General features: G+C 42.3%; 1 protein-coding gene across 3 annotated transcripts in view; it reads right to left on the bottom strand.

The window, feature by feature from the left end:
- The window catches only part of PLEKHM3 (pleckstrin homology domain containing M3), a 156743-nt gene that overhangs the window by 119257 nt on the left and 14610 nt on the right, over nt 1-22876 (bottom strand). For all 3 annotated transcript variants that reach the window (XM_081141783.1, XM_081141782.1, XM_081141784.1), the window contains 2 exons: nt 17297-18160; nt 4125-5060 (listed from right to left, as the gene is read on the bottom strand). In XM_081141783.1, the coding sequence (XP_080997909.1) occupies nt 4125-5060; nt 17297-17903 (1543 nt within the window). In that variant the 5' untranslated portion in view covers nt 17904-18160. The remainder of the gene's footprint in view (nt 1-4124; nt 5061-17296; nt 18161-22876) is intronic.

Raw genomic sequence — 22876 nt, 5'->3', positions numbered from 1 at the left:
CAGCAGCTGAAGGAGTAAAACCACAAAAACTGACAGTGTGGAAATGGTGGCGGGATCCGCGAGGCTCACTCTCTTTCTTGCTGTCTCTCCAGTGTGACTTCAGTTCAGAATCCGGAACATGGTTCCACAGTGGGCCATCCAATTTCACTTCCAGATTACAAAGCAGTCACAGAAGGAATGCTTTAAAAGGCGAGCTTTGCATCTCCCTGTTACAACTGTAAACAAGGCCCTGGGCCCTTTTACCATAGTACTGGACTCAATTGCTAGGTTTCTTGATTGCTGGAAAATTACAGGAAAAATATCTGTGTGTACTAGTGCCAAGAAAACCATGTTATCTGTTGAGGGGAAATAGGTATGTATACATGTCGAATTCCTGAAGAAAACAGGGCTGCTGCCTTATAGCCTAATTTATGCAGCTATCTGTGAACAACCTAACTTAGGACCACTTACAGGTACATACTTGATAAATATTTTAATAAGCCGCATAATCATTTGTTTTAACATTAATATTTTAATAGCACAGATTCCCCATGGCCAAACAATTCTGAATCCCAACCAGTAACTGCACTAAAGACACGGACCTCATCTCCTGCTACAAGGATGCTTCTGAAAAGCTGTACGGAAGCGCCACCAAATTAATTATTCTTCAACACCACATTCATCACGTGTTCCTCTGCTCAGGAACCTCTGCAGCTCCAGGGTCAAGCATTAAGTTCAACCTTTCCAAACTGCCCCATTTCTGTAGGTCAACAATGACTCAATATCTGCAGTGTCCTACAGTTCCACCTGGTACACCTTTGACAGTTCTCTAACCCCATGGGTGGGCCTGCCTTCTACAGCCCTTGTCACAGTTGCCATTTGGCATTCAGGATGTGATCATCTGATTGATGTCTGTCTTCCCTAGTGGACTGCAGGTTCCAAGGGTGCGGGGACCATGTCTACTTGTAGCATTGACTTGCCCAGGTGCACCCAAGTTTCAGGTGCGTGGTCAGAAACATGGCACACAACAAATGGTAGAATGAATGGAAGAAATTAATTTTCAAAGGCATATATTCAGGGAGAGGAAACAGCAGGTGTAAAGGCTGTGGAGGCAGGACTGACCAAGGTAGGTTCCAGAACAGTGAGAAGACCACCGTGGCTGGGCTTCCCAAGCATAGGGCAGCCGTGGAGCTGAGAGGAAGTCATGGAACAAACCACACATAATCAAATACAACTATAAAAAGTTCAAGCACATGCTAAGAAATATACAGTTATCCATAAGCATGCATTTTCAAAACCATAACCTCAGACATTTTTGGATGGCTGTGGTCCATTCTCTCTGCAGGGGCACTTTAAGTTTCAAAGGAGACTATAGAAGATTCTTCACCTACAGAAAGAATTTGGTGCAATAAGGCCAACTGCACTATTTTGTAGGTTTAAAAGCCAACATTTGTGGCTCCCCTGAATAGCAACTGAATGATATCATTAATAAAGAGCTACTCAGTGCAATCTTCCACTGTTAAGGTTTATCCATCGAAAATATTCAAAGGGGGAGATGACTAAGTGGACATAAAAACTTACAGTCTAAAGAGGTTCACTAAAACCATGAAATATTGTGAATTAGCTTCTCCTTAAAATAACAGATATAGCCAAGATTCAACTCAAAACAATTTACTGGACTTTCTGGCCTTCTGGAAGGTAAACATGCTATGTAACCAGCTTTTTCACCAAATGAGTGTTTTTATGAGGATGCAAAGCTAGGGAACACAAGTACTACACGAAGAAGCAGCTGGTTTAGATTAACTGTGTTTTGTAAGAAACATAGATCAATTTTTAAAGTTCCATCTGCTATAATAATCCTTGATATAATGAAGAGCCTCCCAAGTAATTTAAAAAACATTCAGAGCTTTGCTTAACAAGTTTCTGCCTTTTTCTTTTGAGACTCTGCCCCCTACAGGAGATGAAGTATTCCTACCTGAGGTAGGAAGCAAGTATTCCATGCACGGGCAATTAAGGAAAATGAAAAGCAACCGGGTAAAACCACATGTTTCGCAAAAGCCACCAAATGCAGCAGTGTTTCCAATGGAAGAGAGAGCAATGAAATGAAATTAAATTTTCGACTTTGGAATTGGCCACACTACACAAATTAGGATTGATCTCTCCCCACACCAAATTAAAAACCTGCCTGTGCCCTATTAAATCTCCAAACTGAAACATGAAGGTAAAAGCTGAGTAGAGCAAATGAGTTTTAGACTATATTACCCCTGTCTCCTGGACTCCCTACTACCATCCATCCCAACCTCTGCTCCAACCAGCCAAATTTACTGAACACCGCAGAGGGAGGCACCCTAAAAAATGGAACCCAAAGCAGCTGCCCAAAAGCTCTATCACTGCCCATTATCTAACCATTTTCCTAGTCTTTTCCACTTAGCAACCTTCTCCTGCCTCTTCTACTCATTTTCCCTTGTCTTTTCCCTGATTCCATTTCTCCACTGCAAGAGGCAGGGGCCTGCTGAATGGTATCCTCTACCCTCGTCTCTCCTTCCTGTCTGAAAGCTAGGAATGCTGCTAATGCAGCAAGAGCAGCGCACACCTCCCCGGAGGCAAACTAGGTGACAACCAGGTGACAATCCTTATGTTACACCAGAGGGTTTTCTTCCTTTTACTAGGTTTCCCAATTCAGCTGCTCCCACCCCTACCTTGAGAACTAAGCTGAGCTGTTCTCCGATTCCAATAACGCAACAGATTTGTTGACCCTGTCAGCAATCTAAAACCAGAGAAGTGTACCATAATTCCAGAATGTCCACAAAGCAAGCTCCCAATAAATTACTGTTGAATGTCTGGACTTTGAAATATGCTCTACTAATATAATTAGATACCGAAAGATCAACCATTTCTAAAGAACTGAACTAAAACCAGTGTCTCCTTATTTCAAAACCATTTTCCAAAAGTAGATGGCTGACTGAAGACGAGGACTTCCTGGCCTGCAGATACATATGCACACGTACAGCTTCCTCGCTGGCTGGGTGTCTCCAGTCTCTCCAACCCCACCCTGCAAACTTCTGCTTCCTGGCCACTGAGGCCCTCCAGGCAAAGCAGGGACAATTCACTTACCCCTCCCCAGGACCCTCCTTAGGTAAATTATCTTTCAATAGAAAAGACCACCATCATAAGTAACCTAAATTCAAAACGAAGGTTTTCAGTGGGCCACCATTATTTGGCTTTGCAATACAGGAGCAAGCACAAAATTTAACATTTAAAATTTGATCTTGGTTGGTGGTGAGCTTCTTGTACATTTTAAAACAACATACTTAAATCTCCTATACTTGAATTGAAATCTTCCAAATCAGGCTTCCAATTAAAGCTGCCTTTGTGGTACATTTCTTATCACAGATAGGGGGGTTTAGCAAAAGGGAAATAATTTTATTTCGTTAATAGTAGGTTTGTAAATTTGGCTTAGTGAGTTTTTTTTCTTTCTAGTTTATTATTGGAGAAGGTGAGAGGAATGGGGAGAACAAAAGAGAAGCAGTAACAGGGTTTTAAGAAATAAGAGATGATTGGCCTTGAACTCCACTTTGTCTCTCTCCCTTGTACAGCGGTTCCAGAAGCCCGAGCTTCCCCAGGCTGCGACACAGGCCCATGGCGACTCAGAGGTCATCTGCTTACTCATCCCCTCCCTGCTCTTACCCTCTTCCACATTTTTATCAAGGCTGACTCCGGAGATTCCACCTTAACAGGATCTGACAAGGTCATGAGCAATGGCAGTAACTGGCCACGGGACCTTTTCCTTGCCTAAGAATGTGAGTTGTCAGCTTTGGGCCTGAATGTCTCTTATGAGATAGACTGTGGCCTCCACATTCGCAGTGACCTTTACCTAAGGAGGCAGAGGGAGCAGAATCACAGCAGACGCAGGAAGCCTAGTCTAGTTAGGCAATGCTCTGGCTCAGTCACTTTGATGCAATGGGGTCTGTCACCTCTGCTTCCATACTTACTTCACCAGCACGGCGTGAGGACAAACAGAGGTTCTAATACAGCTTCTTAAACAAGAAGGAGTTGTGACTGGCCTACTGGGGGGGCTTTAACTGAATTCCAATTGTGAGAGTCAGACTGTTTAATGAGCTGTAGGCTGAAAATCTGCTTCTTACCTGCACATTTGAAACTCTGAGCGGTGAGTCCTCGTTCCAAAGACAAAGTCGTCAGAATGCTGAGGAAGCTGGTGGTCACGGACTGACGTTTGTTCTTCCTGAGTTCATGCCCCCCCACCTGGTCCTGGGGCTTGCTCCTCAGTGTGACTTGCAGGTTTTGCTCTGAACTCCTCGCCACGTTGGCAGCTGTTTTCAGGGCCTCCATCCACTCCTGAGCCCTCTGCCGCGTCTCAGCACGAAGGCGGAGGACATCCTGGGGGAAAATGACTTGAAAGCAAGAGTCACAGTCGTCCAGGTTGTCCATCTGGACAGCCAGACACACGTCCACATTGTAGCTTAGCAGGGGATCCTCATCTAGCTTGCCGGGCTGAAAAGCCATGAGGTAGGCCCTGCTCAGAACAAACGTAAACGCCTTCCAGTTGTTCTGCACAGTCAGCCTGTATAGAGTCCCGGACTTGAGGATGTTCTGGTACTGTCTGGGGCTGTCCGAGACGGGGGACCGCATGAGCAGCTCACTGGATTTCTTCTGTAAACAATGACTCTGTGTACAGTCAAAATGATAACCAAGCGCCGGTGAGTTCGCCAGCTCATCCTGCCGTCCCACGTAGCCAGGCACCACAGCATGCACCACCTCCCAGAGCTTCTGCCCCCAGTCCAAAGCCTCCCACGGAGACTCTGCCTTTAGCTGCAGCTGAGTGTTGTCATACAGAACAGTGTCCACCAGCCTGGCCTCAAGGTTGCCTAGGACAGATATGCTCTGGAAGTGTGAGAGCTGGTACGTGGCATCCAGGTTCTGATTCCCGCTGCTGTCGTGGCTGTAGAAGTTCAAGTTGTAAGGTGAGAGTTCTGCGTAATAGCTCTGCCAGTAGCTGTCATGGTCCTTCCTAACCTCCAGGTAACCCTTCTTCAGAATGTTTGGGAATGCCTGCTTGTGATCTAGAAAGAAAAAAAAACAAAAGAGCAGTGTATTAATTCATTAATATGAACAAATCAAATGGGATGAAAGGCAGGTCCAAACCCAGCTGGTGTGGCTCAGGATCCAGGAGATCACAGTTCGATTCCTGGTCAGGGCACATGCCCAGGTTGCAGGCTCGATCCCCAGCAGGGGGCATGCAGGCGGCAGCCGATCAATGACTCTCTCATCATTGATGTTTCTCTCTCTCTCCCTCTCCCTTCCTCTCTCTGAAATCAATAAAGATATATTTTTAAAAAATAAAAATAAAACGCAGGTTCAAGAAACCAAATGGATCAGGAGTCGACACCTTTCTGGTTCAAATTAAACACACGGCAGGTGATAAAATTCCAAGAGAGTACCTAATTGACAAGATGTGATTGGGGAAAATCCCAGGTCTAAAAAATGTAACTAAGGTGGAATAATGAGTACAAGAGTAAGTACTGGGGAGAAAAGCAACGTCCATATGACGGGCAGAGGTCTGTGTAGAAAGCAGAAATACTGGGAAAATCTGACTACCTCTGCCCTGTGGACCCATGAAACAATTACTCTTTGCCAGGATTTCTCGTTTTCTAGGTAACATTCTACAAAGTACCAAATACACGAGACAGAACGTTCCTCCTGCCACCTGGCCTAACTCCCTGCCGATACTCACCGTTCTTTAGGGTGCTGGAGCCAGGAAGAGTGGATGGAAAGGGCAGAGCAGGAGTGTGTCACTCACAGACTCCTGTTTCTCAAACACTCACATTAATCTTCAAGGCCAGTTTATGAGCCTTCAGTCTTACAGCCAGTCTCCAGACTTGACTCAACTAGTTCTCTCTAGGTCTCTGCTTAGACAGCAATTCTCATCTCTGAGCCTGATTGTGTTTATGCTGTTCCCTCCATATGCAATGCCCCTTCCCACCACTTCCACCAGCTCCCACCAGCTTCTGCTCACCCTTCACTAAGCTATCCCTTCTTCCAGCAGGAGGTTTGTCCTGACTTCCCCACCCCACCCCCTTGCCTGCACACACACACCCCTTGGTCAGTATCAGGTACCCCACTATATTACCCCTCTTCGGTGGGCTCTTATTAAGCTGTATTATAATCATTTACTAAAATTTAAATATCAAAACAAATAAAATATATTTTGGAGGGGTTTTTTTTAGTCTTTCCTCCCTACTAAGGGCAGAGGTGAGGTCTGTCTTTTCATCTTTATATCATAGCACAGAATGCAATGCCCAGTAAACAGTAGGTACTTTAAAATAACTTGTTGAATTAGAAATAGAGCTTCTAGCACAATGCCCAGCATATAGTAGGTCTAATTCCCTTCCTTTCCATGCTGTTTCACAAGTTTATCTGGTCATGCCATCTTTAATCAATGACTAGCTGCTATATATACACAAGTTTGATACTTTGGTAACAGGGGACATCACTTGGGAGACTTCCTGATACGTTAATCAGGCATGACAATGACAACCCTGCAAGAGGAAGCAGTCCTCCCTGGCAGAGACTTTTATTTCTGAGATGTTTCTCAACCTCTTCGCTGACACACATTGGAGGCAGTCAGAAGCTGAGTCATTCCCTAAAGAAAACAAATCACACTCCCAAAGGGTATGATTTCTGATCTTGGCTGAAGAAAAAGAGAGTAACACAGATCTAGATCTAAAATAGCAAACCAGAAGAGAAAAGGAAAGAAGTGAGGGGGAGAAAAGCCTATTTTACCTGCTTTACATCTCTGGTCCTGACAGTCATTAGTATTTCTGTGGTAACGCAAAAGCCACTAATTTCTTACAACCCACACTAATCCCTTTGTAGAAAGAGATAATGGATGCCTATTCTCAGGTTATCTTTCTGCTCTGATAATGCAATCAGGGAGGCAGAGCTGTTAGACCCTGCTGCCGCCTCTCCACTCTCACTGCCGTCGAGTGCTGATGACAGTCCCACCTTTTCCATAGTAAGACTCCTAACCAGGGCCCCTCCATCCCCACCCCTCTGTGACCCAGCGGTTCAGCCATGCAGCCCTGAGTAAAATAAAAACCGCCTCTCTAGCTTTTAGCTGGGAATTCTCCTCTTCTTTTCTTTCCTCCCTGAGAGCTTTTCACAACAGCTACCATGAATTAGAAATTCTACTTTAATTGGGCCGAAAGCGGCAGCAAACCTGACTAAAACCTCACTTCTTTCTAGCTGTGCCAGCTAGGGTGGTAGATGAGAGGTCCTTGGGTGAACTGAACAAGAAGTCCTCTTAGGGAGTCTCAAAAGATCCCTCACCTTCCTGATGCAGAAGGATTAAAAAATGCACTGTGTTTCAATATTTTTCCCTACCTCCGCTCAGCCCTCTCTCAACAAGAATGTCAAGTGGAGACAGAGAGGGGTGTTAGTCATAGGAAATGGCCCATACTTAAAGGCTGAGCTTGTAATGTAATCTCTTGAAAGAGAAGAATCCAGAAGAAAGCAAATGTGATCAGAAAACTATTCCCCGGGGTGTGTATTTCCCTCTGGAGTGCCTGTTTAGAGCAGACCTTATTAATATTTTGGGTGTGAAGTATTAATTATCTGTGACTGTAGAGAACCGGAGAACTACCATTTCTCTTCAGTCTCTAACAACTGGTACTTCCTATTGGATCTAAAGTTTATTTTTAATATTTTTCTCTATTGACAAAGCAGAAGCTCTATATTTAAACCTAAGCTTCACTAATTTACTATAGTTCAACTTCTGTTTCCCCAGACCATATCATTTCAACTTATTTAATTAACCCACGCACATTACTGTAGAGTGTTCAGTTTTACAAATTAATATAATATCTGTCTTAAATAATATCATAAGTGATTCAGAGGGGACTACTGACAAAGATGATAGTGACTGCCTCAATCAAATAAAGAGGATCAAAATGAATTGCTGTGCCTGTAAACTTCATACTGCAACCACAAGGCACTGCAACCACACTCTTTGACTCCCACTGCTTTCCACTTTCTAGCACGAAGGCCTGGCTCGGTTCCCCCTCAGTGAAGACTCCTCTCCTCTCTGGCTCGCCCTGCGGTAGCCCGCCCAGCGCTTTAAGGACAACACTTACTACCAAGGGAAGGGGAAGAGAGCATGTTCCCCATCACGCACCTGAACCACTTCCGTACTGCCACTCACCAGAGTTCCCCTTTGGCCATGATTTCCTCTATCTGTTCTCAAAAGTTCCCATTCTCATGGCCACCACCCTCATTAAAACCTTACACAGCTCCCACTTCCAGTCCTCCTCCTTCCTGGCCAGTTCACACAGCTACCAGGTTAACCTTTCTCAGGTCACTCGACATGCCAGAACCCTTCACAGCTTCCCTGCTGCTACACAGTGAAGTCCAAACTCCTTAGCTTGGCCTTACAAGATTTTATTATGGAAAATTTCAAACACATTCAAGAGCATGTAAAATGAACATCCCATGGCATCATCCCTCAGCTTCAAAAACCATCCAGTTTCTGCTATTCTTGTTTCATCTCTCCAACCCACTCCAACTCTTACTATTTATTATTATTATTATTATTACTGCAGACATTTTATCATCTGTATTATAAATACTTCAGGGTGTATCTCTACCAAATTAGAATTTAAAAATATATATATGATACCATTTTCACTCCCAACAACATAATTCCTTACCTAATACCCAGTCTGTGTCCAATTTCCCCAGATTACCTCAAAAATTTCTTGAATACAGATGGTTCATTCAAATTAGGAGATTAGGTTCACACGTTGATTTGGTTGCTATGTCTTTTAAGTCTCTTTAAATCTGTAACAGTGTGGTGAATTGGGGGGGGCAGGCAGGGTGAAGGGGATCGATAGAGAAAACAAGGGGATATCTATAATACTTTCAACGATAAAGATAATTTTTTTTTTTAATAGAGAAAAGGTAATTACACATCCTCAGAGGCACAAGGTCTCCTGAGAACTGGCCATCCACCTGCCAGCTCCATTCCATCTTCCATTGTAAAGTGCTGGCCACAGTGGTGCTCACAGGTATTTGTTAAACTTATTCTGGTAGAAATGAACTAGTCTCAAGTACTATCTTTCCTGTGAGCTACTTTGGATGCCTTTCTTTACGGATAAAAAAAAATATCCCATTAGCTCTCCCTTCATAATAAACCTAGGGAAAAAGACATATTATCTGTGTAGGCTCTAGTAGAAATAGACCTGTACTACACCTGCTACATATTAGCTACATACATCGACAGGGATCTTTTCCATCTAAGTTCTTTGCTATGGGCAGCAGGAATAGAGCATAAGTCAATACAGTCCCAGACAATTTTACTTCTCAAGTGCGAACCTGACCAGGAGATCACACACCCAACCAGTTTTATAAAAGAGGCTTTCTGCTTTTTGTGACAAGGGTAATCTCTCATCTTAATAGAACTTTTGACTCAGAAAATTCCAAATATCAACTTTCAAACTATGCTCAGTCGTTGTCATGGTAAGCTTTCTACTCCTCTAATCTATAGAAATTAAGTATAAAAGAATCTCCTATACTTAGGCCAACAGACTTTAATATAAATGGCATGTCATTACTATGTCTTGGGTAACATACAGAATCACAGAAACTTAGAAATTTCTTTAGCGCATCCTCCTCAGAGGCAGGACCTGTCAGTTGCTTATCCCATTGGCTAGTTCTCTGCCCCTCGCGCATCCCCCTCAGAGGCAGGACCTGTCAGTTGCTTATCCCATTGGATAGTTCTCTGCCCCTCTTCCTTCCTTCTTTTCCAACAGAGCCCTATTTTGTTCAGGTATGGTGGCATATGCTTAAAGGAGATGGCCTCTCCCCAGCCCCATGGAAACAATCATGATTTGTTTAATCCAAATCATAGTAATTCTATTTTCCTTTGCCAGAGATTGCTTTAGGGGTGTGCATGTGACCCAATCTGGCTGCTGAGAGGGAGTTTTGGAAAGAGATGCAGAGGAGGTGCCCTGCTTTCCCTTCCTGAGTTTGGCTGTTGATATATAAGAAAATAATCTTTTGGACTGCTATAGCCATCTTGTACCTATGAGGGGGAGAGAAGAGACATCACCAATACACTGAGGACAGCAGAGCAAAAAGATGGAAAGTGCCTGGATCCCTGATGACCCTGAGACAACCTACACATGAAATTCTTAAGTGTTTATTGCATATAGTGCTTGACATTCACTAAGTATTCAATAGCCATCTGTTAGATAAATGAAAATATAATAGGGTAAATGGCCTTACTATTTCTGCTACTTTTAGTTGAGTATGCTATTACTTGCTTCTGAAAACATTCTAAATGATTTAACAGATTTGGAAAGAGATTTCAGGAAGAAAAATGACTTGGCCAAGGTTATACCACAAAGTGTGCAAGTTGAGAGTAGAATTCTAAAATCCATACATTTAATCTGGATCAAATTGTGTTTTATTTGTGGTGGAAGAAATAAGTCCTAAACTTCCTCAGGCTTGAGAGATGGTATTTTTGAGTGGTTATGTGTGGCCTCCAATGTCCAGCCTGGCTTGGGATGCTAGCCCCACCACATACTAGCTGTATGGCCTGGCATGAGGTCAGCTTCTCTAAGGCTCAGCTTCCTCATTTGTAAAACCAGAACAATATCATCTATCATATTAAACTATTATGAATATTAAATAAGATAAATGATGAACAAGTTTTAGCACAGAACTGGGCATAAAGTTAACTTTCATTAAATGATAGTATTAATAATAACAAACTTCATTTAACTTGACTCAAGCTATAGGTAAGGAAAATAGAGAGGCAATTTCCATTTTGGAAAAAAAAAAGCACTGTAATGTTCTGATTTTCTAAGCACCTATACATAAAATTCAACCAAACACATTGCAGATGCTCATGTTGGTACAATACAATGTTTTCTATAATATGGTTCCTATCACCAAAGACCGTCCAACCTAATGAGGGAGATGGAGGTATAAGCAATTACTTACAATGAAAGCAGCATGAAATGTGCTGTAGAAACATAAGGTGGAAAAAAAAGAATTTTAATTGAGAAAAATATGGAAAGGTCTCAGGGAGGATGTGGCATTTGAATTGGTCCTTGAAAGATAATGGAGGGTTTTGAAAAGTGAAACAGGCAGGGAAAGTATTCTGGGATGAAGAGACAGCATGAGCAAAGGCCCGGGAGCTTGAAAGCACATGGCGCATTAAAAAATGGCACAAAGATGGGCTGGAAAAAGGTGTGGGTGATAAGGTTAGAAATAAATCTGGATGCTTTATAAAATTTATACTTGATTTTGTAAAAAATGGGGAACCATGATTCATTTTTGAGAACAGAATAGCATGGAAGATTTGTGTTTTAAGAAGGTAACTTTAGCAGTTTGTCAAATTAGTAACTATAGTTCTTCTTAGCCAAGAAAGATAAAATACATTAACAGGGCAGCCACAAAAACGCCAGACACTTCATTTTCAGAGTTCCCATATAGAAACGTTAGGAATCAGAATGCAGGCTGTCCATGAGGCACATCAGGTTTCCCAACAGCTGCCACCAGCCAACTTTCAATAATGTAACCGATGGAAACTATACAACCATATAAAAATCAACTTTCTTTGACCTATTTTAGCAACTTCTTTGTACTGACTAATCTTGCTGAAGGGTGAATCATAAATTCAGCAAGAGACCATGTCCTGGTGACCTCACTTGTTCTAAGCCTGCAGGAATATTCCCACCTCTACTGGCTCCAAGGCTTTTGAGAAACATCATAATTGAAAAAGCAGTCATTTTAGTATAAGTTCCAAATTTGGCTTTTTTTTTTTTTTTTCAAGTGAAAGATGGGGGAAAAGGGATTCGAAACAGTGTAACATAAAACTCAGGATAAAGAAACCATACTGCCATGGTTTTTCTAGCCCTAAAGAAAATCTCTGCTTGAGACCTTCTCCTAAAGTACTGAGAACAAGAAAATACAGGCATAGGAATGGTACCAGGTCACCAGAGAGTGAAACCGACTGAAACAAAAGCCCAGCTGACCACTGCCCTTGCCAAGCAGATGAAAATGTGAACGCAGTCAGGGAGGGAAAGTAAGTCAGGTTCTAGCGGTCGGCTGAGTTTCAGAGCTTCAGAGCTAATGCAAAGCATTTCTTTAAAAATGTTTGATTTTAAAAAGTACAACAGCAGTTCATCTAGAAGTAGAGTTACCAGGCACACAGAAATCTCTCTGTGCTGAATAATTTCAAGCATACCTATATTTCCATCAACGGTCTGACTAAAGTAATTAGCTCCCACACAACCGTGAGTCAGGGTCAGTTTGAGTACATCCTAGAATGATGTCATTTTAGAGTTGGGAAGGACTGTAGAAATCATTTACCCTGCTTCACTAGGTTTATAAACCGACAGCAACAGCCAAGTGATTTTTCCAAGCCTACATGGTGAGTTAGGATACGATACGTCTGAGCCCTAGCTGAGTGTTCTTCCTGTGGAGCCTCACCTTCCTCTACATGTGCACACACTTACAGGAATAAGTGTGTTTGTATGTGCACATAATCTGTTTTTTCATAATGATAAAACTAATGTCCACATGTCCTATGTTCCTACCTTCACATATGTTTACACTGGGTCTGTAATTCTGTAATGTCAGCACCCTGCCTTCTTGGTCCTATGGGAAATTCCCTGGTGCATATGGCTGAACCACTAGTCAGGGAACAAGACAAGATGGCAGTGATGCAAAGGGGTAAAGGGCTAAGTATATATACTTGTCAAGAGCATGTTTGTATAGAACTAAGATTAGTGCCAGGACTGAAAATGAACCATTCTTGCTGTGGAAGCAGGCCCCTCCCTCAGGGCTAGTTCCCAGTCATACCTCACTCCAGCTGCCCGGGGCATGGCAGACGGGGATGGCAGGAAGGAAAGGAAGCTTTGGTCTCCACCACTGCCTTGGATTCTTTAGAAATAACTGTCTCTGTTGCCATCTTAACTTAGATCTATTCCTTCCTATCAAGCTATGAGCTAATCCTTTTGACATTACTATCCAATTCCCAGGTAGCACAGATAGTGTTAACCAGGTTGGATTCAAGCCACACATCATCAGCCTAGAAGGACCCACTAGCAGTACCCTTTATCCATTAGCACAGGCAACATTCCATCTTAAGAAGTCTGTCCTAGGTCTGTCTCTGCCTGAGGTAATGCAATCTCTAGAATGTATTTGCATGCTTCTAAGTAAGACCGAAAAAAGCAGCCAAGATGGGGCAAAACCCCAAGCCATCTTTCCATGGTTACAAACCCAAGGGAGTCAGTTCACTTAAGCTCTCTGCATAGCTAACATTCAAGAATGTGAAAGGCAAGGTTACAGTCTTCCATTTGCGGATTCATTGGTCTGAAGAACTGTGACCAGCTCTGCTCTGTCCATGTATTTTAGCAAATACGTTAAATGCAGAAAACAATCCTCGCTTTTAGCTAGACTGCTCTGGCGTGTCTCAGTTTTTCCTAACCAGTGATCTAATTTTAGTTTGAGGAACATTATCCAGGTCTGTTTCTTCCACATTACTTCCCACCCTCTACCCCTACAGAGATTGATTGCCAATGAGGCTCTCAGAGTGGAGGGTTCCAGAGACCGAGGATTACTGGTTTCCAAAGTAAGGATACAGCCTAGCTTAGTGGTCAAAAGCATGGACTCTGGAGGAAGACTACCTGAGTTCAAATCAAGGTGCCCCTGTTTACTAGCTGTGGGACTAAAAGCATGTTTGAGCGATACTATTTTCAGAGCACTATTTTAGGTACTGAGGATGAAACAATGAGTAACAGTCAATCTCTTCCTCAGTGACTACACACTCTGGTGTGGAAGACAGCAAATGGTGATCATAAGTCAGTATGAGAAAGGGAATGAATGGTCTATTTCCCATTAACAAACCAGTTAACAGCTGTGAGGAGGTACACTTCAAGAAGGCCAATTCAAGAAATATTTATTGTGAGGACATTTTATGAAACAGACTATGCCAGGGAAAAGTAGGAGTGATTGGTAAAGTCACCTTGATTCTCACTGATGAGTTTCAAATTTGATTAATAATAGCAAAATCAATATTATTAAACATTTAAAACATTACCTGTTTACTGTGCCAAACATGGTCCTAAGAAGAAGTACTTTTAGATGTTTTAACCCACTTAATGCTCACAAGAAACTGAGGTGAATACTACTACTTTTCTACACTTTATGATGAAAAATAATTATTATTATAAAGACAGAGATATTAAGAAACCTGCCCTATGTTACAGAGGTAGTAAGTACTGGAACAAGGATTGAAACTCTAACAGGGTAGGTTTAGAGTCAGTGTTTTTAACCAATCCACTATCTTGTTTGACCAGAAGGTCTTCTTCAGACAGGCTTGCCCATTAACAAAACAGCTGGTATTACAGCCAGCTACCCACAGCTCTCAGTATCCCAGAACCTGATCTGCTTTATAAAAGCAGCACTTATCTTCAGGAAGGTTCAGAAGCAGTTATTCGTCACTAAATGAGGCAGAAGATGCAGCAGTCCTACCTGATGGAGATCCTTGGGCTTGCTGTTACGATGGAAAAAGAGCGGATGGGGGGAAGAGAAGGCAGGGGGACAAGGAGAGTCACTCCGGGTGAGCCTTCAGCTACTACAGGTGGGCTCAGAATAAGAGCCAGAAAAAATCAACTGGAGGAAACATGAAAGTCTGCAGTAACAAACCCCATAGGTAAGAGAGTGACAGAGCTAGGCACAAAATCAAGTTGACCTCCTCAAAGGAAACCAATCTGACTAAATTTTATTTCTTCTGAGGAGCCCCAGCCTTGTGATAACCCTGGTTAATTGTCAGTACAGCAGGAGTAGGAGATGGGAGGATGCTGGGTCACTTTTGGTCACTTTGAATTTAATGTGCCAGTGAGACATTCCAACAGACGTGTTCAACAGTCAGCCGGATATGCAAGTCTGGAGCTCAGGGAAGAGGTCTGGCGCGACCCCAAATGTCCAGCTCTAGCCAAGATCTACACCGCCTCCCTCTCCTCCTGGCATATTCTTTCAGGAGAAACAGTAAGCCTTTCTTCAGTTTGGATCACTAATTTTCAAAGGTTTTAAAGTAAACAACTCAAAGATCATGGGTGATTTCGACCAGAATGCACCTGAATGTTGGTACACACCCTCTCCCCGCCCCCCTCCCCAAGGCTTTGAGAATTGCAGTTGGCAGAGTGGGTGACCAGCCGTGTATCCAGAACTCCTTTCTGTCCCAGAAAGCTGGCCAGTGGGCACTTGCTGCTTGCCCTGCCCTTCACCTGGTTAGTAATAAAAACATGACTTATCTTGCCTGCTCTCCAGAACATGCTAGAAGGAAAAAAAGTCAGAAATTGCCCAACTTTGCTAATTCCTACTAAGATATGTATCTCATGATGACCAAAAGGTGGCCAGGTTAAATCAAAATCTGCAAAGGCCATTTGTTACAGTTTATTTTTCAGAACACCATTCAGTACTTACATGTCAACATCATTTAATATTCAAGTTTTTTAAAATTGAGAATTAAAAAATCATAATCATAATCATAAAATACTAAAGACAGAACCTAAAGAAGGTCTGGTTCTTGCATCTACAATCCAAACAAGATAGAAGAAATAAAACTGGAAATATGACTCCCTCTTAACTCTGGTTGTACCAAGGATTTACAATGGTTATGAAGGTGTAGTCATAAAAATCTATGTGAATGCTAAGAAACCAAAAAACAGCAGAGGTTAACTGCTAATCAAGGCGCACACCTGTCTGTACTCGGGTCAAGGCAGAGCTCTCATTCTCTAGGCACTGGGGTCACAGAAACTTATTTATACTCAAATATCTAATCAATTATCAAGTCCTGTGCTTTACAGTGTCCTTTTCTTTTTACTCTTATGGTCACCACCCTTGGCTAGACGTTACAGAGGGCTGGTGAAAGTGTAAGAGAAAAAAACAAGTCATAAATTTGAGTGGAAAATAAACTATTTTAAAAGGATGGATTTGGATATGAAAATAACACAGGACTTTGTAGACAGGAACGCTGTCTTTCCTTCACAGACATACTAAATTATACCCTTGCCTCAAGTTACACTTATAAACTAAGTTTTAATAAGTAAAATGTTAAATGTACCAATGGAATACCAAGCAATGGTAGAGACTGAAGAAACACTAAAATAGTAGTTAAGTACATAAGTTAGTCTCCCCAGTTAATTGAGAAGCCATCTAAATTAAGAGTTAAACAGGGTGGTTGAAGAATCATCAGTAAAAAAATGGATAGCCTGTACAAAAGAGGTTATCTTGAGGGAAAATGCTGAGGGAAACAGAGATGGTGTGTCATGTCTCACAGAAGAGAAAGTTCATGTGTGAGTACATGAGTATAATTACATACAGTACACAGTATATGAGTATGTGTATGTGTACAAAGTATGAGGAAAAAAGAAATTCAAAGTCCTACACCATGAGGTCCTAACGAACCTCTCCAGCCTTTTCCTCCCACTACCCGCCCTGGGATCCTTTGCTCCTCTCACAAGGGTTAACTTGCTCTCCTCTGCACCTCCCATCGCTTCACCTTTGTTCAGATCATAATCCTGACCAGGTGTCCTCTACTGACTCTGCATCTTAGTGTTCTTCAAGGTCCAGCTCAAGTTCCATGACCTCTCACAACAGTAAGCCTTTCTTCAATTTGGATTACTAATTTTCAAAGGCCCTTCCTGACAAGCCCAGCCCAGGGTGTCTTCTTCTTCCTCTGTGCTGTTACAGTCAGTCACTCACTCATAAAAATAAAAAAAATCCCAACAATACAGAGTAAAATGGAAGTTCCTTCATAAACCTTTCAGCTGACCATCTACTTTCTCTGACTGAGTCACTGTGACTGTCTGACGCCCTCTGCTAAATGAGAAGTTCTTTAGGGCCGGGATTGTGTCTTCACATGCCTTTAACTCCTTCATAGCACAAGGTACACCCCATGTGTGATCTGATGAACATCTCCTGATGTGAATAAGCAGTATTATACAATATTCAAAGGGAAAATGCTACATTAATTATGAGTATTCTGATTCTAACATCCAAGGCTAGACGGGAAAAATTAACCAGAGTTGTCTTTTCACTCAGTACCTCCTATGAAGATAAGACTGTAGACCTGAGGTAAGGTCGAGTGTGAAAGTGAATGGAAGAAGCAGCTTCAGTAAACACAGCCAGACACGGGTTCTGGAGCATAAGGTTCTCATGAGGCAAATGCAAAAGACACAAAGCAAAATCAGCAGTTGATCAACAGCAATTAGATATAAAAACCTACCAGTATTTCCTTGAGCATCTTCTATCTTATTTGCTGAGGGTGACAGAAACGACGGCCTGGTGAAGTGAGGGCCCTGAAGAGATGGTTGTTGTGGCTGCTGTTGCAAAGGTGTGGTCTTGAGGATGACCCCCCAGTCCATCTGGGTAATATCTGACCTTGATCGAGCATGCCCTGGCTTGAACGTAGAGGTCTCATCCAATAAGTCATTCACAGAGCGAGGTCTGTCCCTCCGACGCTGACAGATGTTGAAAAAATTAAAGGTTGATGCTTCCTTTTGTTCCATCCAGGAAAGATTATCTGGGGCTGTCCCTTTCTGGACCATAAACTGTTCTTTGGCAGGGAAGACATTTTGCACTTTGGTTTCTAAGAGCCTGGTCTTACACTGGTCCCAAATCATGCCCCCCTGGCCCATGGAGGCAACATTTCTGATAGCACCATTGTCTGTTATGTTACTGAGTACCTCGTGCCCCACCAGTTCAGGGACTTCCTGAATCCCATAAACCTCAGCGTGCTGCACAGCCTTTTCTAGCTTACTATCAAAAGTACTAAAGAAATCCTCAGTGACTTCCAAGGCTGGGCTGATGTCATCCACTTCTAAAGCTTCCATGTTGCAGGCTCTAAGGCCTATGCCTCCTAGGCTGGCTCAGGAAACGGTGTCATGAGCATTCACCCAACGGAGAGATGCTTCGGGCAGTAGAGTTCTGGGGACAACTGGAAGGAACCTCATTCGCTGCCTGCGGCAGGCCAAACACAAGGGTGGCTGATGTCTTCCCAGTCACTAAAAGCATTTGCTAGCTGAGAATGGCCATTAACAAAGGTATCCGGAGACAAAGATTCCGTTGAGATTATTCTTCCATGGGATCTCTGTAAAGACAAGAAGTGATTGTCAAAGCAATGCCATGGCAATCCTTAATTTCCTAGGAGAAAATAAAAAGGAGAGCCTTGACACACAGTTCGTGGTAGTCCATAGTACACAAATCTGCCCTGTTACTTCTCCATCTTTCTGTCTCTTCTCTGGCAGCCCTGCCCAAAGGTGGACAACACCTACACAGAAGTTCCACTGTCACGAGCACACATCACTGCCTGCTTTGTATTAGAACTTACAGAGAGCAGAGTGGAACACTTGATAAGGGGAATTAAGGTCAATAGCTTTTACTCACACAGAGAAGCCTTTGAGAGCAATTGTGAAAAGACTGCCCTGCCAAATCTCTGTGATATGGTGACCTAAAATAGTAAGCAAAAGAGACTAGGAATTCCGTGACTGGGCATCTATGGTAATCAGTCTGAAAGTCATAAATGCATGAGTTCTTTCATAAATCTTGAAAGCACTGATAAATTGTGAGTCTTAAGAGTACAAGGGGGAAGTAGAGAGGGAGAGCCTATCCTTTCACTAAACCTGAATGTACCTGCGCTTGTGCTTCCTAGGTTTAGGTTATGTAATAATGACGACTCCAGACTTCAGAATTCCTCCAATCCTCCTGGAAAGAAGCTCTGAGGATTGGCCTAGAAGGACAGGTCCAGCCTTTGGGCTGAGCAGAAAGAATCCTAGCACTAACCCACTGTCTCTGGGAAATGGTATATCTCCAAGGTCAGGTCAAATTAGAGCAGACTTTGACACTGAGGCTGTCCAATCCAATACAGTAAACACTAGCCATACATGGCTATTTAAATTTAAATGTATTAAAATCAACTACAGTTCCTCAATCACACTAGCCACATTTCATGTACTCAACAGCCATATATACCTTTGTATTTTTGCCAAAAGCAACAACTAGGCAAGGGCTGTTTTCTCCCTCAACTACTTGCAAATAGGTAAAACTAGGCAATCAGCAACACATTTGCAAGCTGCTGCAAAAATACACAGATGTGCTTTCTTTTTAAAAACTGCACAATTTTTATGGTTAATTAAAATCACTTTTAGCACTTAGGTCATTAAACCATTACATTTCAATCAACAGCACCAATCTACATTGCTTAATGTTTGTAAATAAAACTAGTATTACAGCCCTTTATTTTAAATGTATCAAGGAGGTTTAGAGTTCACAGGAACTCTGTGGTTAACCTCTCATAAAGCGATAATGACTGTGAATTTGTCTACTTTTATATTTTGATATTTATTATGTCAGCACTCATGAAGCAAGGCTTATATTGAATGTTTGGAGATAAAATCATTTATAATATTTTTCTGGCTGCAAACAGGGTTTTGCTTCCTGTGTCTTTAGGAGGACTTGAGGCTCCTGAATTGTGCAACAGGGTTTCACTACTTCTGTAATTTTGAAACTTGGGAATTTTTCCCCCACTTTATCTTGTATGCAAGAGGCTGAAAAAAGAAATACATAATAAACCGTAAAGCTTTCAGTTCTGTCTTTAGTATAATTTCGAATGAACATAATACACAAAATATAAGTTTCCCATGTTATAGAAGAGGCACCAAGGTGCAGAGAGCACTAAGTTTTTCATCCAAGATTATATTATGGATACTCCTTTTCTTACCCAGTGCTTAAAATTCAGTGTCAAATTCTTTAATCATACTAGAGCATAAATACCTTCAAAGTGATTCTTTCTCTTCTTTCCTTTTTTTTAAAAAAATAATCAAAATATATAGGAGTACACTCTTCGTGCTCTCTGCTTGGGCTGCTGAGAAGTAAAGAGCCACTGACAGCCAGCATCCCTAGGTCCTGGAACATTCTATCCCACACGTTCTAGAACCATAGACATCTGAGATCATCCTTTCAGCCCCAACCTTTCACAGAAGGAGACACTGAGGTCCAGAGAGAGTAGGAAGTCCCATGGACACTTTCATATGCATGCCTCATTTAACCCTCAGTAAAGGGGAGTAACAGTTCAATTTAAAACCACGTGAATGCTGTTTAACAAGGCATTCTGGAAGTCACTCATCTATCCATCCTTTCATCATTTAATAAGGTCACACCATAAACAAGACACTAAAGATGGAAAGATGAATAAGACACAGCTCTCACCCTAAAGAGGCCAACAGTCGATGGTGAGGTACGTAAGAAAATAAGTCATAAAACTGCCTGGACAGAGGATGGAAACAGATATTAGAAACAGGCCACGAATTAGAGCACAGAGGCACCAGACATGTGTGTGAAGAAGCCGTCTTGGATGAGAGCCCAGCTGAGTTTTCCAAATTCCAGCACCAGTCAGTATCTAACTGCAACTCATAAGAGATCCCAAGTGAGACTTTTCCAGCTGAGCCCAGTTAACCCAGAACCGTGAGGGATAATAAATTGTTTTAAGACACAAGGTTTGGGAGTAGTTTGTCACACAGCAACCAATAATCAGGACGCATCACTTCCTCAGGGAAGCCTTCTCTGGTGTCCCGGACTAGGTGAAATGTCCTTGTTTAGGTTTCCATGGCACCTGTACTTCTGTACGTTACACACATCACATTTGTAATGACAAGTTTCAATGTCAATATCCCCTCAGGCAGCAACTGTCTATGTTGCTCACCCTTGGGCCCCCAGTACACAACCGCAGCTCAAAAAATATGCGTTGAACAAATGAATGAGTTCTTTTTTGAGCGGCTATCTTTAGAATCATGACACTGTTTTTTCTCCTTTTTCCTTTGTTGTCAGTCCCTCTGATTTGCAGCCCTCTTGCCACAGCACGATTATCTCTTGCAATAAACAATAAAGACAGCTGCTGTTTTAATAACAGCTCCCCCACCAAAGAATATCACTGCTTAGTGTAATAAGTAAATGAACAGACCAGTGTGAGAAACTCAGTCTTTGCCTGCATTTGCACAGTACAAATTAAATAGCTTAAAAAAGTTACTGAGAGTAGCAGTGGTTTATTCATTCCATAAATGTTTTCTGAAGCAGCTACTGTGTTCTAGGCACTGGAGATACAACAGTAAACAAAAGAGATTAAATTCCTGCCCTCGTGGAACTTGCATCCTAGTGGAGCACTTCCTGTACGTGACACAGCTCTAAGTGCTTCCGCTGTCCTGCCTCATTTAAGGTTTGGTGAGAAGGCTGAAGCAGCTCTCCACACTCTGCACTGACCCCACCCATCTCATCCCAAATCCCAATCCTCTATGAAGTCTTTCCTGAGGAATCAATCCCTTTGGGTCTCCCCCTTCTATGAATGTTTAAAGCATCACTAAACAACTCAACTTTGTAAACTGTCTTTTCCACTTCAATTAGACTATAAGGGCAAGTTCCATATCCATGTCTGTGTCCCCCCACAAAGCCAGCAAGTCTTCCTCCTCTAATGCAGCCCCCACATCACTTCTCTGAGCCCTTCAGACTTTCCCCAATAGAACAGGAGTTGGCAAACATTTTCTGTAAAGAGCTAGATAATATAATAAACAGTTTGGGCTTTGTGGGCCATACAATCACTTCTGCAATTATTCAGCTCCATGGCTATAGTGGGAAAAGTAGCCATAGATCTGGAGATCTGCTTCACAGCAATGTGAATATATTTTACACTATCAAGAGGGCAAATTTTACATGTGTTTTTTATCCCAACTTAAAAAACAAAACAAAACCAAGCAGAGGGCCAGCTTTTCCAATGGGCCGCAGTTTGCCAACTCCTGGCCTAGAGAATATAGTGCAGCCTCCTAAAAAGAAGAGGCAGAGGTCAGCAGAGACAACTTTGGGGCTCAGAAGGAAGGAAGAAATTACCATCAGGACTTCAATAAGTTACTTTACCTTTCTAATCTCAGTTTTTTCATTTGCGAAATCAGCAAATTAATAATACCTCTCTCTCCAAGGATAGTTGAGAGAATTAACTAAAATTGATACCTGGCATGATTCTTGGCACATGAATAACAAGCCTAAAAGCCCCTCCCTACCTGATCTGCACCATCACCTTTCCTCTGTGACCTCACACACCCTCTGCCCTCCACCTTCCCTTCTATCTGCTGGTTCTCAAACTTGCCGACACATCTCACCTCAGGGTCTTTGCAACTGGCTGCTCCCCAGATAGCAACATGGCCAAGTCTTTCATTAAATAATTGTTCATGTCACCTTTACAATGAAGCCTGCCCTACCACCCTATTTAAAATTATAACACATATCTCTGCCCTAGATTTCTGATTCCCTTTACTCTGCTTTTTAAAAAACTAAACTTTTCATTTTAAAACAGTTTTAGATTTACAGAATCATTGCAAAGATAGTACAGTGCATTCCCATATACCTCACACCCAGTTTCCTCCATGTAAAATCTTACGTTAGTGTGGTACACCTGTCACAATGAATGAACTGATATTGATATGCTATTGTTAACTAAAGTTCATACTTTGTCGCGATTTCCTTCATCTTTCCCTAGTATCTTCTGTTCCAGGATCCCACACAGGATGCCACATGACTAGCTGTCATGTTTCTTTGGCGTCCTCTTGGCTGTGACAGTCTCAGACCTCCTCGTTTTTGACGAACACTAGTCAGGTATCTGATAGCTTGTCCCTCAGTGGGGATTTCCTCATTAGACTCGGGCTATGTGCTTTGAGCGTAAAACCATGCTCATCATATCCTAGCAAGGGCAGCTACTGTCAACAGGACTTACTGCCACTCTTTGTGTTAATCACCTGGCTCGACCCCTTTCCCTCATACTTAC

This window comes from Miniopterus schreibersii (assembly GCF_964146895.1).
Source record: "Miniopterus schreibersii genome assembly, chromosome: 7".
In the NCBI taxonomy this organism is placed as follows: Eukaryota; Metazoa; Chordata; class Mammalia; order Chiroptera; family Miniopteridae; genus Miniopterus; species Miniopterus schreibersii.
The sequence above is the reverse complement of the archived record's forward strand: the minus strand, read 5'-3'. Positions and strand labels throughout refer to the sequence as shown.